The sequence below is a fragment of the Mustela lutreola genome, chromosome 14 (genome assembly GCF_030435805.1).
Source record: "Mustela lutreola isolate mMusLut2 chromosome 14, mMusLut2.pri, whole genome shotgun sequence".
Lineage (NCBI taxonomy): Eukaryota > Metazoa > Chordata > Mammalia > Carnivora > Mustelidae > Mustela > Mustela lutreola.
In genome coordinates this window covers 11,604,140-11,622,267 of record NC_081303.1, presented here as the reverse complement: position 1 = coordinate 11,622,267, position 18,128 = coordinate 11,604,140, and the positions used below count along the sequence as shown (strand labels likewise).

The 18,128-nt window shown below is 46.3% G+C and overlaps 1 protein-coding gene across 1 annotated transcript in view; it reads right to left on the bottom strand.

Annotated features, from left to right (window-relative positions):
- Positions 1–16,958, bottom strand: part of SCCPDH (saccharopine dehydrogenase (putative)) — a 32,765-nt gene extending 15,807 nt beyond the window's left edge. Inside the window, exons 1-5 of the mRNA XM_059145899.1 lie at positions 16,616–16,958; positions 14,937–15,049; positions 8,866–8,946; positions 6,603–6,732; positions 4,222–4,271 (exon numbers count right to left, since the gene is read on the bottom strand). Of these exons, the coding sequence (XP_059001882.1) occupies positions 4,222–4,271; positions 6,603–6,732; positions 8,866–8,946; positions 14,937–15,049; positions 16,616–16,805 (564 nt within the window). The 5' untranslated portion in view covers positions 16,806–16,958. The remainder of the gene's footprint in view (positions 1–4,221; positions 4,272–6,602; positions 6,733–8,865; positions 8,947–14,936; positions 15,050–16,615) is intronic.
- Positions 16,959–18,128: the final 1,170 nt, after the last annotated feature.

Genomic DNA, 18,128 nt, shown 5'->3' with positions numbered 1-18,128 from the left:
TGCTTAACCGAATAAACCACCCAGGCACCTCTTGTTTTCTCATTTCCAACCTATATACAGTTTCGTTCGTTCTTCCTGCACTACTGCTCTGGCTACAATCTGGCGGAAGCAATGGGCACCCAGGTCTTACTCCTGCGCTCAGAGCAAAAGTTTTCAATGTTAAATACAGATTTAACTTTATTACAGCTTTTTAAAAAAAGATAATCTTCCCTTCTACTCCCGGCTTGCTGTAAGTTTTTAATCATGAATAGAAAGTACATTTTACCGCACTTTTTCTCTGCTTATCGAGATGATCATAAGACTGCCCTCCTTTAACCTGTTAGTGAGGCGGATTATAGTGATTATGTAATACGACACGTCCTATTCCTCTCTAAAACTAACTTGGTCAAAATATATTATTCTTATGTATTATTGCTTTTAATTTGCAAATATTTTACTTTGAATTTTTACATCTGTGTTCCTAGAACATGAAACTGGACTGGACTTTTGCATCCCGGAATTGTTCTTGTAGGGTTTTAGAATTACAGTTCAGTTAGCCTTGTTCACTCAAGTCAGCTGACAAAGACACTTACTGAGCTCCTACTATGTGACCAGAAGGAGCACCAGTTCTGGGTGCTTGGCGAACTAAAAAGACAAACATCCTTTTTTTTGTAGTGCTCACATTCCAGAGAGGGTTACAAACTCAATAAAAAATACAATACACAGGCTTTAGAAGGTGCAAAGTACTACAAGAAAAAAGAAAAAGAGTAGATATGATGAAGTGAAAATGATGGAATCAAGTTTGCAATTTTAAATGGGACTTCGTCAGGAAAGTGACATCAGAGGAAAGACTTGAAGGAGAGGGTGTCAGTCATGAAAACATCTCTGACAAGTATTTGCAGGAGAAGGAGAGAGCCAGGACAAAAGTGGAGGGCGGAAGTGTGCTGGCATGTTCGAGGGGGCACACGGGTCAGCGTAAATGAGGAAGAATGCCCAGGTGTGGGAGAGGAGGCTAGAGAGGCGACAAGGGCCACGTCACTTGGATTCTTGCACACGACCGGAAGGACATGGTCCGAGTGAGGTCGGAACAGGATCATCCCGGGCACATGTTGAGCACGACTCTACAAGAACAGATGGTAGCAAGAATAAGGCGTGGGGGAAAGAGAAATGATGAAGAGTGATCAGATTCTCACGTTTCGCAAAGGCAGAATCAACAGGATTTCCTGACTGACAGGATCTGAGGATTTGTCCTCAGAGGACAGAGAGCAACGACCCCGCCGTCCGACCATGGAAGGACACGCCACTACCAACTGAAACGGATACAAATGACCCAAGGTTGGAGCGCATTTGGAAACAAGAAACAGGAGGTCAGTTATGGACAAGGCACAGTCTGAGAGAGCTATCAGGTGTTCAAGGGCAGATGTTAATTAGGTGATTAGATGTTTTAAGTCTGGAGTTTAGAAAAAAGGTCTGGGTTAATGACATAAATTTAAAATACATTTCATCATATGCAAATATAGAGATTTTCATGTTATCTCTTCATTGATTTCTAGTATAACTGTACTGAGGTCTACAACACACTCTAGGACAGGGCTTGGCAAACCGTCTCTGAAAGGTCCAATCTGTAGGCCACAGATGGTCTCTACGACCTATTCTTTGTATTTCTATTGCAGCCCTTTAAAAATGTAAACAATCATCCTTAGCTTGTGGACATATAAAAAAGGCCATGGGCTGGGGCAGCCGGGTGGCTCAGTTGGTTAAGCATCCAGCTCTTGGTTTCCACTCAGCGTGTGATCGCAGGATCTCAGGGTCATGAGATGGAGTCCCATGCCGGGCTCCACGCTCAGCACAGAGTCTGCTTGAGACTCTCTTTCCCTCTCCCTCTGCCCCTCCCCCTCACACCTGCCACAGGCAAGTGGCTGACCTGTTCTAGAGCCCCAACAGCCACTGTATAAGCCTCCACGCAGCACACATGGAACATTTCCATCACGGCGGGAAGATCGACTGGACAGACAGGACAATTCTACACTATAATTTCAATCCTCTGAAATTCAAGCATGTGGTCTATGGTACAATTTTGTGTGTAAAATAAAAAACCTCCAGGGGAAAAGAAAGACAAGGAGAGACAGGACAGCTCAGTGACTGGGGATACACAGTTTTACATCCCTGTAAAACTCAGGCTGTGGGTTTTGCTTTAGGGGGAATGAGAGCGGGAGCTGCACTCCTACGGAGGCTTCAGCTGTCTTGTCCTGAGTCAAGCCCCAACTTTAAATTTAAATAATATTAATAAAAATAATACTTAATAACATTTACTGGGCAATTTGCTAACTGCCAACCTCTGTTCTGATTTAGAGTCACTGACTCAGCGACCACATGAAGCAGATGCTATTATCATCTCCTTTTACAGATGAAGGAAGGGGGGCCCGTGAGGACAGTGTGGTACTTGCCCAGGCTCCCGTCACCCATAAGTGGCAGAGCCAGAACTCAAGCCCAGGCAGTCCAGCTGCCAAATCTGGCTCGCCTCCCTGTGAACCACCAGGAGCTCATTGACCCTCTAGTGAAGGGAAGACACCTTCATGACACCAGCTCTCCTTCCAACTGCATCTCCTGCTGTTCTTTCAAAAGCAGCCTCTTTTCTACTCTACCAATTTTCTCACGATCTCCCTGATGTGACCTCTGGGTTCTGTCATCCTGCAGCAGCTCCCCGCAGTCCTCTAACTCATCTTCTGCTTATAAAACTCTCTCTCCTATCTGGAACGTGTTCCATGCTGGAGAGATGGAACTGTCTCTGTGGTGCCCCCTCCCAGAGGCCTGCGACCCAGGCCGAGGCAATCTGACTACGCCATTACACCAGGTCATACTGATGGGCTCAAAAAAGCCCAAAGGCCCCATACTTGACTGATCTTTCCTACCATGTGATACATCAACTCTGCTAGCTGTTCCCAGGAAATGAGGAACTTTAAGGACAATGTATCCCTGGGAACGCCAGCACCTTCCCTGCCACGCTGAGAGCCACACAGAAGAACCCAGAGGAAAGGAACGCGACATCAGTAAATCCCACACTATCCCCTGCAGAATCAGTCAGTTCCTCTTTGTGTTGCTGGTTTAAACTGGGTGGAGCTGGGTTTCTAGCCATGCTCCCCGGATTCATGCACGTATCCCACTCTTGCTTCTGAACCTTGCTCAGGGGACTGCTTCTGACTTTCCAGATGCTATTTCCTTCTCGAAGCTGAACTCAGCAAGGCCTCCAGGAGGCCTTCCCCAGTTACTCGGGCTCGGGCCCACTATCACTTCCCTTTACTCGGACTCTCCAGTGGGCACTCCCTGTCACCACGGATTTTAGCATGCGTGACACAGCTTTGTGTCTATTAACCTGATCCCACAATGTGGACAACTAGAACCATGAGTCTCACCTGCACACGGTCATACCATCCCGCAGCTGTGTCCCGACGCCACCGCTCCCTCTCCCTTAGCCCAGCTCCATGGCTCCCGCCTCCCACACTCGGCGCACGCCCAGCTCCTCCCGGCAGCTCTCACCTCTGGCCTCTCAGCGGGGTTTACTCTCCATCCTCAGAATCCTACAGTATTTCACCTGATCTCTCTAATGTCTCTCTCTCCTGTCAAGCCACATTATTCTCCCCTTCAGGACAGGCCTGTATCTTCTCCGTTTCTGGGTCACACCACCTTGTACTGCTATATGTACCTGCACCACCACAGAGGGCTTGCTGAACGAATGGATTTTGAACCTCAAGCGCAGACCTAGACCTGGCTCAAACTGCCGGCGACAAAAGGCCTATCGTAAACATGGGCCTCCAGGAATACGGCCACCTCGGGTCTCACGTTTCCCAACAGGCTGGATGGTCAGTGATGACATCACCATCTCTTTCTGGCCATGATGGCCTTGGCCCATGAGGCGCACAACACGTGTGTACAGACTTGGACTGAACTGGTTGACAACAGTTATTACACAACAATGAGAGATATTTTGGTGCTGGGATCATGGGACCTCATTCTAATACACTGAACCGTGCAGCTGTTTGTAACAAAATTCTATTTTAAGTCTAGGTAATTCCCAGCAAGCCACCATCTTTACTTTTTAAAATCAAACATAGTGACTCTCATACCCTAAAAATTACAAATATGTATGAAATTTAACTCATCGAAATCTTTTTAGGAGGCATGTATCATTTCCAAAATGTTTTTGTTAACTTTTAAAAACACCTGAGAAACAGAAAAACCAACCTCAGGTCCGGAATGTAGAGTCAGGAAACTTTCCACAGCAGTCAGAGTGCCTACAAGAGCAGCAGAACAGTAGAGTCAAATCAAATAAAATCCACACAACTAAGACATGCAGAATGCATTATTCCTATTTTTTAAAGATTTTATTTACTTATTTGAGAGAGCACAAGCAAGGTGAAGGGGAGAGAAGCAGACTCCCCACTGAGCAGGGAGCCCAACGAGGGGTTCGATCCCAGGACCCTGGGATCATGACCTGAGCCAAAGGGAGACGCTTAACTGACTGAACCGCCCAGGTGTCCCAAAATATAGCAATTTCTTAAGACTGGTCTTCCTAGTTTTAATTCCAAAGAAAACAAAATCATGGGGACTTGGAAAGCTGACCCTGAAAAAGAGAATGAACAGCCTGGTCATCAACAATGATGAGAACCACAGTCATCTAAGTGTTGCCTGGTGACCGTCGATAAACACCTAGATCATGAAGCGTAATCCCCCGAGATGATTCTGACTTAACTGACTTTAAACTTTAGAGACTTAAGTTGATAAATGGGGACCTACCAGATCCATGATTTTAAGATTAAGTGTTTTAAAGACGTTCAGTTGGGGGGCACCCAGGAGGCTCAGTCAGTTAAGTGACCCATCTCGGTTTCAGTTTAGGTCGGATCAAGCCTGGGATCAAGTCCCATGTCAGGCTCCACACGGAGCATGGGAGTCTGATTGGGACTTTCTCTCCCTCTATCCCTCCCACCACCCAACACTCACTCACGCTCTCTCTAAAATAAATAAATAACTTTTAAAAAAATGAGATGCTCGTCTTCTTTTTATTTGGAATGGTTCTAGCATTTAATCACGGAGTATGATATTGGCTATTGCCCTCTGACATTAATTATGTTAATATTCTATTCCTACAAACCTGCAATCAGTAAATGGCATGAATTGTCAAATCATTTACTGAGATGGCCCTCTAGTTTTTCACCTTCAATATTCTGATGTGATGATGACATAACTTCCTAATAAGCCTTGGTTTTGATATATTATTCTTTTAAAATGCCATTGAAGATTTATTAAAAATTTGGCATTTTTTTGACTACTAATTTCACAAAGCAAGACTGATCTGTAGCTTTCTTTCTTCTTTGGGTGCTATCTATCTGGGACTTTGGTTTGAGTTATGCTAACTTTTTACTATAAACTAGAACACTTTCCATCTTTTTAAGCTCTTAGGATAGTTTATATGACACTGGAGTTACCTGTTTCATGTCATTTTCTAAATGGACCCTTTTAAAATATGCAAGGCATTACTAATTTCCATTGTTTTACCACAATATTGATATTTTTCCATTTTTTTTAAAGATAAAGGGTTTTTAGTTCTAAACTGGTATTATTCACATCAAAAAGCTCTCAAGAAGAGCATACTAAGGTGCCTCGGTGGCTCAGTCAGTTAAGCATCTGCCTTTGGCTCAGGTCATGATCGCTGTGATCCCAGGGTCCTGGGATGGAGCCCCGCATTGGGCTCCCGGCTCAGCAGGAGCCTGCCTCTTCCTCTCCATTTGCCTCTCCCCAGCTCATGCTCTCTCTCATTCTCTCTTGCTCTCTTGCTCTTAAATAAAACTTTTTTAAAAAATTAAACTTTTAATTATAGTAGTTACATCAATTATATTTTTAAATGTGTTAATTCCTAAACCAACCAAGTTTGGATTATAACGGCTGTCAGAAAATCTTTTTCCAGAAATTTTGCAGCTTTAACCATAACTAAGTTGAGACAACGGACAATTCCTCACTTTGGAATACACACGGTACTAACTGCATCTTAAAAAATCATGTCAAAATTAAGCAAGTGGGGTTTTTTTTATTTTTAATTTTTTTAAAGATTTTATTTATTTGACAGAGAGACAGAGGGAGAGAGAGCGCTTACATGCAGGGGGAACGCGAGAGGGAGAAGCAGGCTCCCCACTGATCAGGGAGCCCAATGCAGGCTCCAATCCCAGGACCCCAGCACCATGACCCGAGCCGAAGGCAGACGCCCAGCCAACTGAGCCACCCAGGTGCCCCTTAAATGTTTTTTATTATTTTCTTTCTTTCTTTTTTTTTTTTTTTTAAGAGAAGGTGAGAGGGGGTCGGAGGAGCGAGAATCCCAAGCAGGCGCCACATCCAGCGCAGAGCCTGACACAGGGCTTGATTCCACAACCCCAAGATCACCACCTGGCCAAAGTCAAGAGCTGGATGCTTAAACGACTGAGCCACCCAGATGCCCCAAACAAATCATGCGTTTGAACATTACCCATTTATAGTTATATCTCTCTTCCCAACTAGATTTTAGTTCATCACAGTTATAAACATGAAAATTTTCTATTATTAAGTTCAATTACTGCTTAGTGATTGATAATTACCGTTCATCTTATTTCTGGTATATATTACCCCCAGATCTGCTGGAATGGAGTCAAAGCCACTGCTTCCAATGATATAAGATCCTTTTTCTGCAGCTTTCTCATGATACTTCCAGTACATTAATTCCAAAAACTAAAAAATTCAGGACAAAAATCTGAATCAGAGCTATACAGAAACATGTACATCAGCATTAAATGACAGACCTTAAAAGACAAAGCAATTACATTGTGAAAATGCTAACCAATGTGGCTTTGTAGTGAAATATTAACTGTGGAAATGTTTTTCACTTTTTCAGCAAATATTTACTGCACATCTATCACGTGGCAACTAGTGGGGGGTAAGGGCTGATCTGACTTAATGACACTATGAACTTTTTCAGAATGAGTTCTAAATGCAAAAGTAATATTATGAAAAACTAAATTAATATGCAAAAACCCCACAAAGACAGCAAGAACACATCTCTAAATCGTATCACACAGAGGGGCATCATTATAGACATGGGTCGGCACACACATGGTTGGGGTGAACAATGTGGAGCAGAAGAAGAGATGGAAGAGAGAATAATGTCTGTTCAAATCCTCTGCCTGTTTTTACAAATTACTTTTAGAACAGTTCTAGAGTCACAGAAAATCTACAGAGTGGAGAGTTCCCATGTACCCCGACCCAGTTTCTCCTATTGTTAGAGTTTTCTGTTAACATTTGCTACAATTAACAAACCAACACTGATAACATTATCACTAAAGACCATACTTTACCCAGATTTCCCTAGTTTTCACCTAATGTCCTTTCTCTCCCCCAGGATCCCACATCACATTTATCTGCCGTGTGTCCCAAGGCTCCTATTGGCTGTGACAGTCTCCTCGGGCTCTCAGGACCCTGACAGTTTTGAGGACTCTGGATCAGGTATTTTGTAGCATGCCCCCGTTGGAATTCTTCTCGTGACCAGTGTGGGCTTATTGCTTTTGGGGGGCAGGGGGGAGACCGCAGAGGTAAGGTGCATTTTGTGACATTCCATCAAGGGTATGTACCGTCACTGGGACTTACCAGTATGGACGGTGGCCCTGAACACTCGGCTGAGGTAGCGATTGTCAGGTTTCACCACCACCAAGTTCTTCTCTTGCTCCCTCCTCTCTGTACTGTTCTCTAGGGAAGGGACTGACTCTGTGTGGCGCCCCCTGAGGAAAAGGTGGTGAGTCACGCTCCCCGCCTCGAGGGTGGAGTAGTTACACAAGCAATTTGGGATTCTTCCACAGAACGTGTCTCTACTCATCCCTTTGCCCATTTTTAATTAGGTGATTTGATTTGTATTACTGCCTTGTAAGAGTCCTTCATTCAGTCTGGATCTTATTAAGGCTTTGAGATCACTTTTACTGCAGTTTATAGGACACTTTAGGAAGGTTTCCTCATTTTCTTTGCTGTGGGATTTTTTTTTTTTTTTTTTTTTAAATAAGACAGGAATTGGTTTCTGTCTCACTCAGGTTTCCTACCTCTTCTTGACTCGATTTTGGTAATTCACACTTTCCTAGTCTTTTCCAGTACGTTACTAGATCGGCACATTGGTGAGGACAGTGGCAGAGACTGCAGGAACAGATGAGGTGACAGTTCTCGAGAAGCCGGGGTGGCCTGGTGCTTGCGGACCTACTTCCTGCACGCAGGCGAACCCCAGCTGAGTCCTGCTTCTACCGAGGGGAGGGAGGACTCAGCAGCACGACTTAACCCCCCGCAGCTTCAGTTTACTCATCCACAAAACAGGCCAGACGACACCGACTTTACAGGAACACGGAACATTCAGATGACACAAAATGCTGGATTAGCAGAGTGTCAGGCGTGCGGTAAGCACTCGAGTGTGAGTGTCTACAATGTTTATATTTGGAGGATTTTACACTTCCTTTTCTGTAACGCTGTAAAGGTGTCTGATTACAAGAAGGGAATTCATTATGAAAACGTTACAAAAGTGAGATTCTAAGAATTTACACACGGCGCACCGTTTTAATTAAGCCCTCTCACAGCACGCGGAAGCTACAGAAAGCAGCACATCCTACACACAATTTTTTGCATTCCCTGCAAAAAATGAGGTGGTAAGGCAGGAAAAAAATTCAAGAGAATGGAAGACCTGACCATCGCACTCTCCTTCAAGCCATCAGTGGAACCGCGCGTCTCAGCACGAGGGAGGGGGTCCCCGACTTCTAAAACAGGTCTATGGGGCGGCACTAAATAGTCCCCCCTCTCACAGACAGCTCCTTCTTTCTTCTTCATTTTACATACCTGAGGCTCTCCACAGATGTCAATACAGCTCGTTCCATTTTCGATACATGCTTTTACTACAGGTTCTCCGTAAAATCGATACTGGAGGGAATAAAGAAAACCAACCGTTTACTCTCACTTAGCAAGCCTGACGAGTGACTGACAGAGTGAGTGATTTGAGAGAGAGAGAGAGAGAGAGAGAATGTGTGCACATAACAGGGCAGGGTCAGAGGGAGAGAGACAATCTCAAGCAGAGTCTGGGCTGAGCACAGAGTCCAGCCTGGGACCTGATCCCACAACCCTGAGATCATGACCTGAGCCTAAATCCAGAGTCGGACACAGAACTAACGGAGCCACCCAGGCGCGCCTTCCTTAGCAAGCTTTAATGAATGAAATGCCATTGAGTTTTGCAAGTAGAGTCTTAGTTATTAAGAATCAAATATTCATAAAGGAGCCGAAAAATCACGTAACTGCACCAGACCACTTCTCACAGGGTGAATGAAGGCACGTTGGAATTAGAGGAATGTGTGCTCACCTCTAATTGAAAACCAAACAGGAAGTTTTACAGACCAAGTGATTCATTCGAGTTGAATTCTGATGAACAAGGATTTGCCAGCAAAAAGAAAAATCCAGATAAAGAGAAAAGTATATGTGAAGGTGTGAGAAAAGGTAAGGGTAGCTGAAGCTCAGAGTAGCTGATAGGGACGTGATGAGAGACGGGCCTGGAAGGAACACTGGGGCCAGGTCAGGACTACTAGGCTCTCCTGAAGAATCCTAAGTAGGACAGTGGTATACGGTGTACAGAAAACACACCTCACTCTGCCTGACCCACTAGAAAACAACACCATGGCTGCTAAGAAATGACAAAGGGCGGAAGGAAGGAAGGGGACGGATACACCAAGGGTAAGACTGTTAAAGAGACAGAAGTGACTGGGCTTGCTGATCAGACAGACAAGGAGGCCAGTGGCGGCGGGGGAGGGGGGTAGGTTACTGGTCCTATTAGTCAAAATACAGACCAACAGGAAGAGGAGAAAGTTCATTTGTTGCCATGATTGGCCTGGCTCTCCACAAAACTCCCAAGTGAGAAACCTAGAACCTGGTTTTTACTCCACCTGCCCTGGAAGTCACCAAGTTTTACGAATTAGTTCCCTGAAAATCTCAAATCAGTTCCCTCCCCTCTACACATCCAAATCTGAGTTCATACACTTACCACCTCTGACGCAAGTTACCGTACACAGTAACCAGCTTCTCCGCAGCCAAGGTAGTCCCATGGCCAAAGAACACCAGATCATTATTCTAAAGTAAGAATCTGAGGTTATCTTTGTTTCGTTGCGTACACACACGAACACACACACGTGTGCACAGATATATATACATCTCTTAAAATCCTTTGCTAGCTCCACAGTGCCTATAGCTACTATAGGAGAAAGTCCAACCTTCTTAGCATGTTACGAAAAGCATCAGGTCACAGCACAACCCCTTTATCCACATATTCCAACAGCTCTCCACTGCCGGTCATCTCCGAATTGTGCTACTTCCTTGCCCTCCATTCCCTGGAGCCCCCTCCCCTGTTCGTGGCTGCCAGGCTAGCTCCTGGACCCTCTAGTGTCAGCCTTCTGGCCTTGGCTTAACTTCCCACGGCTCAGAGAGTGAGCCACAGCCTGCTGGCTACTGGGTTTACCTACAAGTACTGGCAAGCGGCAGTAAAGCATTACTGAGCTTTCTGAAATAATAACAGCTCCTTCTGGAAACAGAATGCGCTTCCCTCTCCGCCACAATGCCTCCCCACCAATCCCCACATCGTATTCTGTCTCAACTGGCCCACCTTTCTCTCTTCTCCGGGCAATCTGAGGTTGAGACTTCAACACTAACATCTCTATATTAATTTTTTTTGTTGTTTTTCTCTACTTTATAACCTTGTGCTTTTATGAAATAAATAAACAAATGGTAACAATCCTTGATCTCAGAAGAGATTTCTCCCCAGCGAAGCCAATCAGCTTATAGGTCAAAACTGCAATCCTGTTCTCAGCATTCCATGTCCTAACGTGGCTGTCTCCCAGCCACGTAGGCAGGCTTGCCTCAAGGGGCCCACAGACCCATTCCCTCAGTTATGGAAATAAAATCAGTATGCTTATTCACGCTTTTTTTTTTTAAAGGAAACACAAAGGAAAAAATGAAGCCTCATTAACAGTTAATACATGAATTGACTTGGGCATGTTCCCTGGGCCACTTGACGTGGTCCCGTGTTGAATGGAAACTATACAAGGGGCTCTGAGGGCAGCCTGGGAGGGTCCCTCATGCACAGGGGCCCACAGTGATGCCCTCATTCATTCATTTTCGGTATATTTCAACTGAATGCCTGTTTACACATGCCTAAGTAGTTTTACAGATATCCTGTTCACAAAATAGACAAAGAGGTAAAAACAAACAAACAAAAACCTGCGAAGAAACTGGTAATGACCCCAAACTCACAAAGTGAAAATGCCAATCCCAGGAGAGCCCAGGAAGGAGCAGATTTAGGGCAAAAACCTAGGGACTCAGATGCCCATGAATCATCCAAGTGGAAACACCAAGAAGGCAGCCGGACCTCCCCATCTGGTTTCCGGAGCAGTCCTCACTGGAAGCTAACGTGGGCCATCAGCATACAGATGGCATCCGAAACCTTTCGACCACAACCCACGCTGAGAAATCCACTTCATGTGGCAGTCAATATGTACAAATATACCAAACTGAAACACAAGTTTCATAAACCAGCACTTAGCCATATTACATGTAATTCACTCTATTTTCTATTCTAAGCTACCTGATCATTTTTTTTTTTAATGCTGGAGTCTCAACTTACTACACTATGCTGTTCAAAAATGCTGGCCCAAAATGGACAAGTAGGAAGCACCAAAGACCTCTCTTCAAAACAAAACAAAACACACCACACAAATGAAAACCAACCAACCTTCTGGGCTTCTGTCTGGGATGATGACAAGTTCTGGAGATAAGATGGTGCGGGTTACACAACACTGCCAATGGACCAAATGCCACTGGTTTGTACACTGAGAAATGGCTAAAATGGTCATTTTGGTTGTGTGTGTGTTATTACAATACTTAAATAATAAATATATTATTTTTTAAAAGTCTGGCTCAGAGAGTGCAAACAGAGAAATCTGTAAGGCTCGAGAGCTGAGCCTCTGGTACTTACAGGAAGATGAGACTATCCGACAGAAGGGAGGGGGACGGAGCTGGTGGAAAACCAGGGAAGAAACAGACCGCAGGAGCCACACACAGGAGGACGTGACCGAAGGGAGAAAAATGCCGAGAGCCTGGCTCCAGGTGAGTGTGGGCAGCTGGTGGGGCTTCGCAGACCGGGCTCCCTGGAACAGGGAGGTTTGCAGAGGTCGGGCAAGAGTGGCTTAGGATGGAGTGGGAGCGAAAAGTGGACACAGAAGGAGAAAGAACGTGTTCAAGGAATTCAGCTGCAAAGGGGGCACAGAAACAGTCCAGAAGGGCAGACGTGATAAAAATGTCAACATGGGGTCTTCAAATCCCCCAAACAGGGAAGGCAGAGTCAGGGTTATGCAGGTACGCAGGTGAAGAAATTCTCTTTCAACAGCTTCGACTGTCATAGCAAAAAAAAAAAAAAAAAAGGAAATAAAATAATCAGATCACCGAGGGAAGAGGGACAGGAGGCGAAAAACATGAAGACAAAGAGGACACAAGCTGTTGCTTCAAAGAGCAGGAGAGAGAACAGTCCAGGCAGGTGGGGTTAGGGTGGCTGGAGCTGCTCAGGCCCCACAGGAGGTTTGTCACCACATACTTAAAGACGGACCGTCAGCAGGGGGACACACTTTCTCCAGACACACAGAGCTGCGGGGTTACTGGCTGACAGAGGATGCAAGTTCAGGTAAGGTAGACGGGACTGGAATAACTGGAAAAAGTTTTGGTGATTCAAAGGGGCACCTGCACCCCAATGTTCATAGCAGCAATGTCCACAAGAGCCAAACTGTAGAAAGAGCTTAGATGTCCACCGACAGATGGAGGGATAAAGAAGATGCGGTATATATATATAATGGAATACTATGCAGCCAGCAAAAGAAATGAAATCTTGCCATTTGCAATGACCTGGATGGAGGTAGAGTGTGTTATGTCAAGCAAAAGAAAAATACCCTATGATTTCACTCACATGTGGAATTTAAGAAACAAAACAGATGAACACAGGGGAAGGGAAGGAAAAATAAGATGAAAATTGAAAGGGAGGCAAACCCATAAGAGACAGTGAGTTCTAGGGAACAAACAGGTTGCTGGAGGGGAGGTGGGTGGGGGGAAGGGGCAACTGGGTGTAAGGAGCAGTGGGTGTTATATGCAACATTCTACCTCGGAAACTAATTTTTAAAATAAATAATAAATAGAACACACACACACACACACACACACACACACTAAGGAGCAGTGGGTGTTATATGCAACATTCTACCTCAGAAACTAATTTTTAAAATAAATAATAAATAGAACACACACACACACACACACACACACACCATCTTTGGGTTTTTCCAGAGTACTGGGGTAGGAAGGGCGAGGAGGCTGGCTGAGGATGTACAGAAGAGAATGGTCGTAGCAAGAGAGCACAGAATCAAAACTAATTAGGAATGAGATTAATCTAAACAAACAATTTGAATACATTTTCACTGGATAATCAAAAAACCTTTCTGCTTTCATTTAAAACGTGATTATCAGGGGCACCTGGGTGGTTCAGATGGTTAAACAATCGCCTTTGGCTCGGGCCATGATCCTAGCGTCCCTGAGATCAGCCCCACGTTGGGCTCCTGGCTCAGCAGGGAGTCTGCTCCTCCCTCTTCCTCTGCCTCTCCCCCTGCTCATGCTCTCTCTCTCTCTGCATCTGTCTCGAATAAATAAATAAATAAATAAATTCCTTTAAAAAATTGTTTAAAAAAATGATTATCAATCTCCTAGATGCTTAGTGTTCAAACATTCTGGCAACTGTGATGGCTTCCACAGACCAGTAACTGTTACCAACATTCACCCTGGGACACAGGCCAGAAGTGTGTCCTCCATGTCCAGAACAACAACAGCGGATGGTTCTAATCTCGAAGCATCCTCTGACCCCCACCACTCTCAGTACCTCTTCCACCCCCATCCTGTACTCGGCCTGCCTGGGCTATTTCCCTGTGGGTCCCCTAGGACCCCTTTTTTCTCTCAGAAGACAAGGAACTACAAAACCATACATGAGCTCGTGCTCTGGCTTTCAACCATTCAAAGACTCTGCTCACTTCAAACCCGGACCTGGCCTGCCACACCCTCGGACCTAACTCCTGGGTTCCTCTCGGACGTGATCTCCCACCTCTGCCCTCTCTGGCGTTCCTGTCCTGCAAACCCATGTCATCTAGGACGTCTGTAGCTGCCCTTCCCTGCAGCACCTTCTCAACTACTACCACCACTCCCCTGCTCACCTCACTCGGGGCTCGACACTAATGTCAGGTCCTGCTGACCATCCACCTCACAGAGACTCATGTGCCAATATCTCTGTCTCCTTAACCTGCTTAATTTTTCTTCAAAGCACTAATCACTACCTACAACTATAACCTTAGTTTTCTGTCTCAACCACTGGACTGTAAGGTCCATGAGGGATTCTCAATTTTGCTCACCTTTATGTCCAGGTACCCACACTAGAGCAGTATCCATGTAATAAACATTCAATGAATATTTGTACTGAATAAATAATAGAGGAATATCATTTATCAGGAAATAAAAAAATATATTAGGGGCACATGCTCAAATATTTTTTAACTTAAGAAGCATGCAGTAAGAAAAAAAAAAAAAAAAGCTGGCAACCAGAGCTGTAACCAATGAAGGAACCAGGAGCCCTGAAGTAGTACCACCGAAGAGTCTGACTCTCTCAGGAAACCTGGGTCACATCCACTGGCTCCTCATAAGGAATGAAAACTCCCCCACACGGGCTTGAAGTCCTGAACCAACTCTTCTGTCCTCTGTCCTTATGTTCCTCTGGAATATCAAATACCAGACTCTGCTGGAAATGAATACATTGCTTGTTCCGACACAAAACCAGGTGGATGACTTACTGGCCCCACACAATTGAGGACAACTGCTGCCTGTTTAGCCATTTCATCTAGTGAGGCTGGATTCGTGATATCACAAATTATTATTCCAACTTCGGATGGGAGTGTCGGTCTTCCTGAAATAAGAAATAAATTGTTTGAAACAAATCCTAATACAGCATTAGATCTTCCAGATCGTCTTTTTATAGAAATCAGGGGTGGCAGATTTACTAAATATACTAACAAGAGGTAAAAGTTTTTAAAACCAGATAATTAAAAAAAAAAAAAAAGAGAGAGAGAGAGAGAGAGAAAGTTATGAGGAATATGGAGTTAACACTACACAGGTTGCTAAAGAAAAAATCATTAAGCTTTAAAAAAATCTAACTTAAGCAACATGCAAAGAATAACCGTGTGTAAATAACAATTTCACCATCATTTAGATACCGAGTAGATGACTGTCCTGATTTCTTCTCTGTTGCAAGAATTCCATTATAAAAGTTTCTCATCAACTACCAACCAATTACATATGACAAAATACTGGGGAGGGGGGCGGTAAAAAGAAGTTAACATGGACACGAGAAAAAAAAGGACTCTGAGGTAGAGAGCACAGTCTATCTAGGTAAGAACACTCATTATAGGCTTATAATGAGTAAATTACTGTAATTAGCGGAATGCAGGTTTTGATGGATCAAGGTGTTCCCCACAACAACTGAACCTGGGCATTACAATCTTGGCCACTTAGCTAGGCTGCACCTGTCCAGTCTTGGTGGGAAGGAAAAGGAAACGGAAGACCATATTTCAACAGTGAAATTGTTTCTTCTGAAAAAGTAAAACAAACCAACAAAAAACACCAAAAAGCTCTTTGGTCAAGAGTGCCCATTGGTGGTGACAGCAAAAAGGATTCTGCACTCCGGGGCCCAGGGTGGAATCAGAAGTGAGATGAAGATGAAACAGAAGAATGCAGGCGCATTTGGGTGCATGAGGTCCACTCGGGTGGGAAGGAGCCGCAGTTAAAGGCTCCTGAGACCTAAATGTGGGCGCTGTCTCGCTGTCCCATCCGTACCCCCGGCCTTAGGGCAGCACCCAGCACGGATGAGACCAGGCAGCAAAACCCTGTGGAACGAATGCTAAAAGAATAAGCCAACGCGACAGAGTAAGCCCGCTGGCGAATTCTCACAGGCAAAAAAGAAACTGAAAAGCGAAGTCCACGACGTCCCCGAAACCTGGAAAGCTGCCTCGCCCACCGCCAAAACCCAAGGCGAGGGGAGAGGACGAACAGTCGCCGGAAACCGATGCCGTCCCCTCCCGTCCGACCTCACCATCACGACCCCTCCAGCCCCACCAGCTCCCCCTCCGCCCCGCTCTAGAGGGACACCGGGCCGGCCAGGGAAGAACCGAAGTCCTCGGCGGCTTGGCCTGCGGGACCCGCCACGCCAACGGGGGGTTTCAACCCAGGAGACACGCATTGACTGCTGGGCTTCACGCGGGGAGCGGCCCAAAGCCACGGCCCCCCCGCACCCCGGGCACCGCTCCGGACGTCCGGCCGGCCGGGGAGCCCTGGGGAATGCAGGTTTTGATGGATCAAGGTGTTCCCCTTGGAGGCTGGGGAGCCTCCCCACCCCCCAGCCCCCGGAAGGACAAACGCTCGCTGCGGGCGACCCGAACCCCTGCCCGGAGCGGGAAGCCGCCCAGCCCGCGTTTACCCAGCTTCAGCGCAGCCCTCTCCACCACTCGCTGCAGCTTCTCCCGCGAGCGGCCCGCCACGGCCCAGGGCAGGCGGGGACTCAGCCCCGGGATCACCTGCTCCCGGGCCACCTCCTGGACCACGAACTGGCCGGTGAAGCCAGACGCGCCCAGCACCACCAGGTGGAAGGGCCTCGCCTCGGTCGCCATGACGAGCCCACAGCGAGCCGAAGCCCGGGAAGGGTGGAGTCCTCCGCGCCTGCGCCTCACGCAGCGATCCCAGTACCGGGCGCAGCAACGGCCTCTGCCGCGGCCGCCGTCGCCGCCGCAGCCAGCGCGCCGCGCTCCCGACGCCCCGCACGCGCCGCGGCGCAAGGGCCACGCCCACGTCCACGCCCCCACCCACGCCCACGCCCACTCCCGGGCCTGGTGTGCCCGCGAGAGCCTCGCACAGGGAAGGCGTTGGCCCCAATTCCTGCTGTCTGCAGGGACCCCACAGCGGGAGAACTGTTCTCCAAGGCCGAGGAGTGTTCGCGAAGCCGGAGCAAGCAGGTGGAGGGCGAATGGGTTCTGGGGCCCAAGGCCGCAGCGCCCTGGACCACAAGCCCCTGACCTCACCACGGGTGGTGCCCCTCCGCCCTCCGCCCAGGGACTTGGGGACCCCCTTCATGGTTGTCACTGCCCTGCGGCTCCCTGGAGAAAACAACTCCCAGAGCTAGCCTGCCTTTGAGCAGGGAGGTTAGGCAGATCCTCCAAATGCAGAAGTAAGTTTCTTGAGCTATGCGATTCATATATCCAGAAGCATTTTAATACGTTTAAATGCATTAGTAAATGCATGGGGGAGAAGAGCCATCTCCGGGTCCAGAAGAATTGCAAATAATTGTGTAGTTACTACCTCCTCCCGGAGAGGAGCTTACTTACCTCCATTCCCTCTGGATATAGGATTTGCTTAGCCACTTGTGTTAACCTTAAAAAGAGCCCTGCCCCCTATTTCACCAGCAAAATCGGGTTTAACCAGAAATAGCAGAGAATTGCAATTCCGGAGAAATTAGCTATGGCAAAATCAGATGCAAATCCCCAGAACAAAGGAGGGGAGTCCTTATTTATAGAAGAAAAGAGGAGCCCGGGAAGGATTTCATATACAAAAAGTCCATTGGAATAAACTGGGAGCTCAGATACTTAACCAATTGAACCACCCAGGTGCCTCCAGAGGACTTGTTTAATAAAGTTGGTATCATATCCATTCAATATCATCTATGCAAGTGGAGAATAATGAGGGAGGCATACGTGTTGTGACACAGAAATTATCCAAGATACATTGTAAGTGAAAGGAGCAAGTTCACTAACAACATGAGAGCATAAATCTTCTTTTTAAGATGAAAAGGATGTGTTCATTCCGATGAAACCTTGGGCAGAATACATGACAGGTCTTCCTAAAACAATCGCTGTGAAAGGCTTGGGGAACTGCTCAGTGAGTGGAAACTGTTATTAGCAGTGTTAGTGGTTATTACTAGGAAGTGGATCTGTATGAAT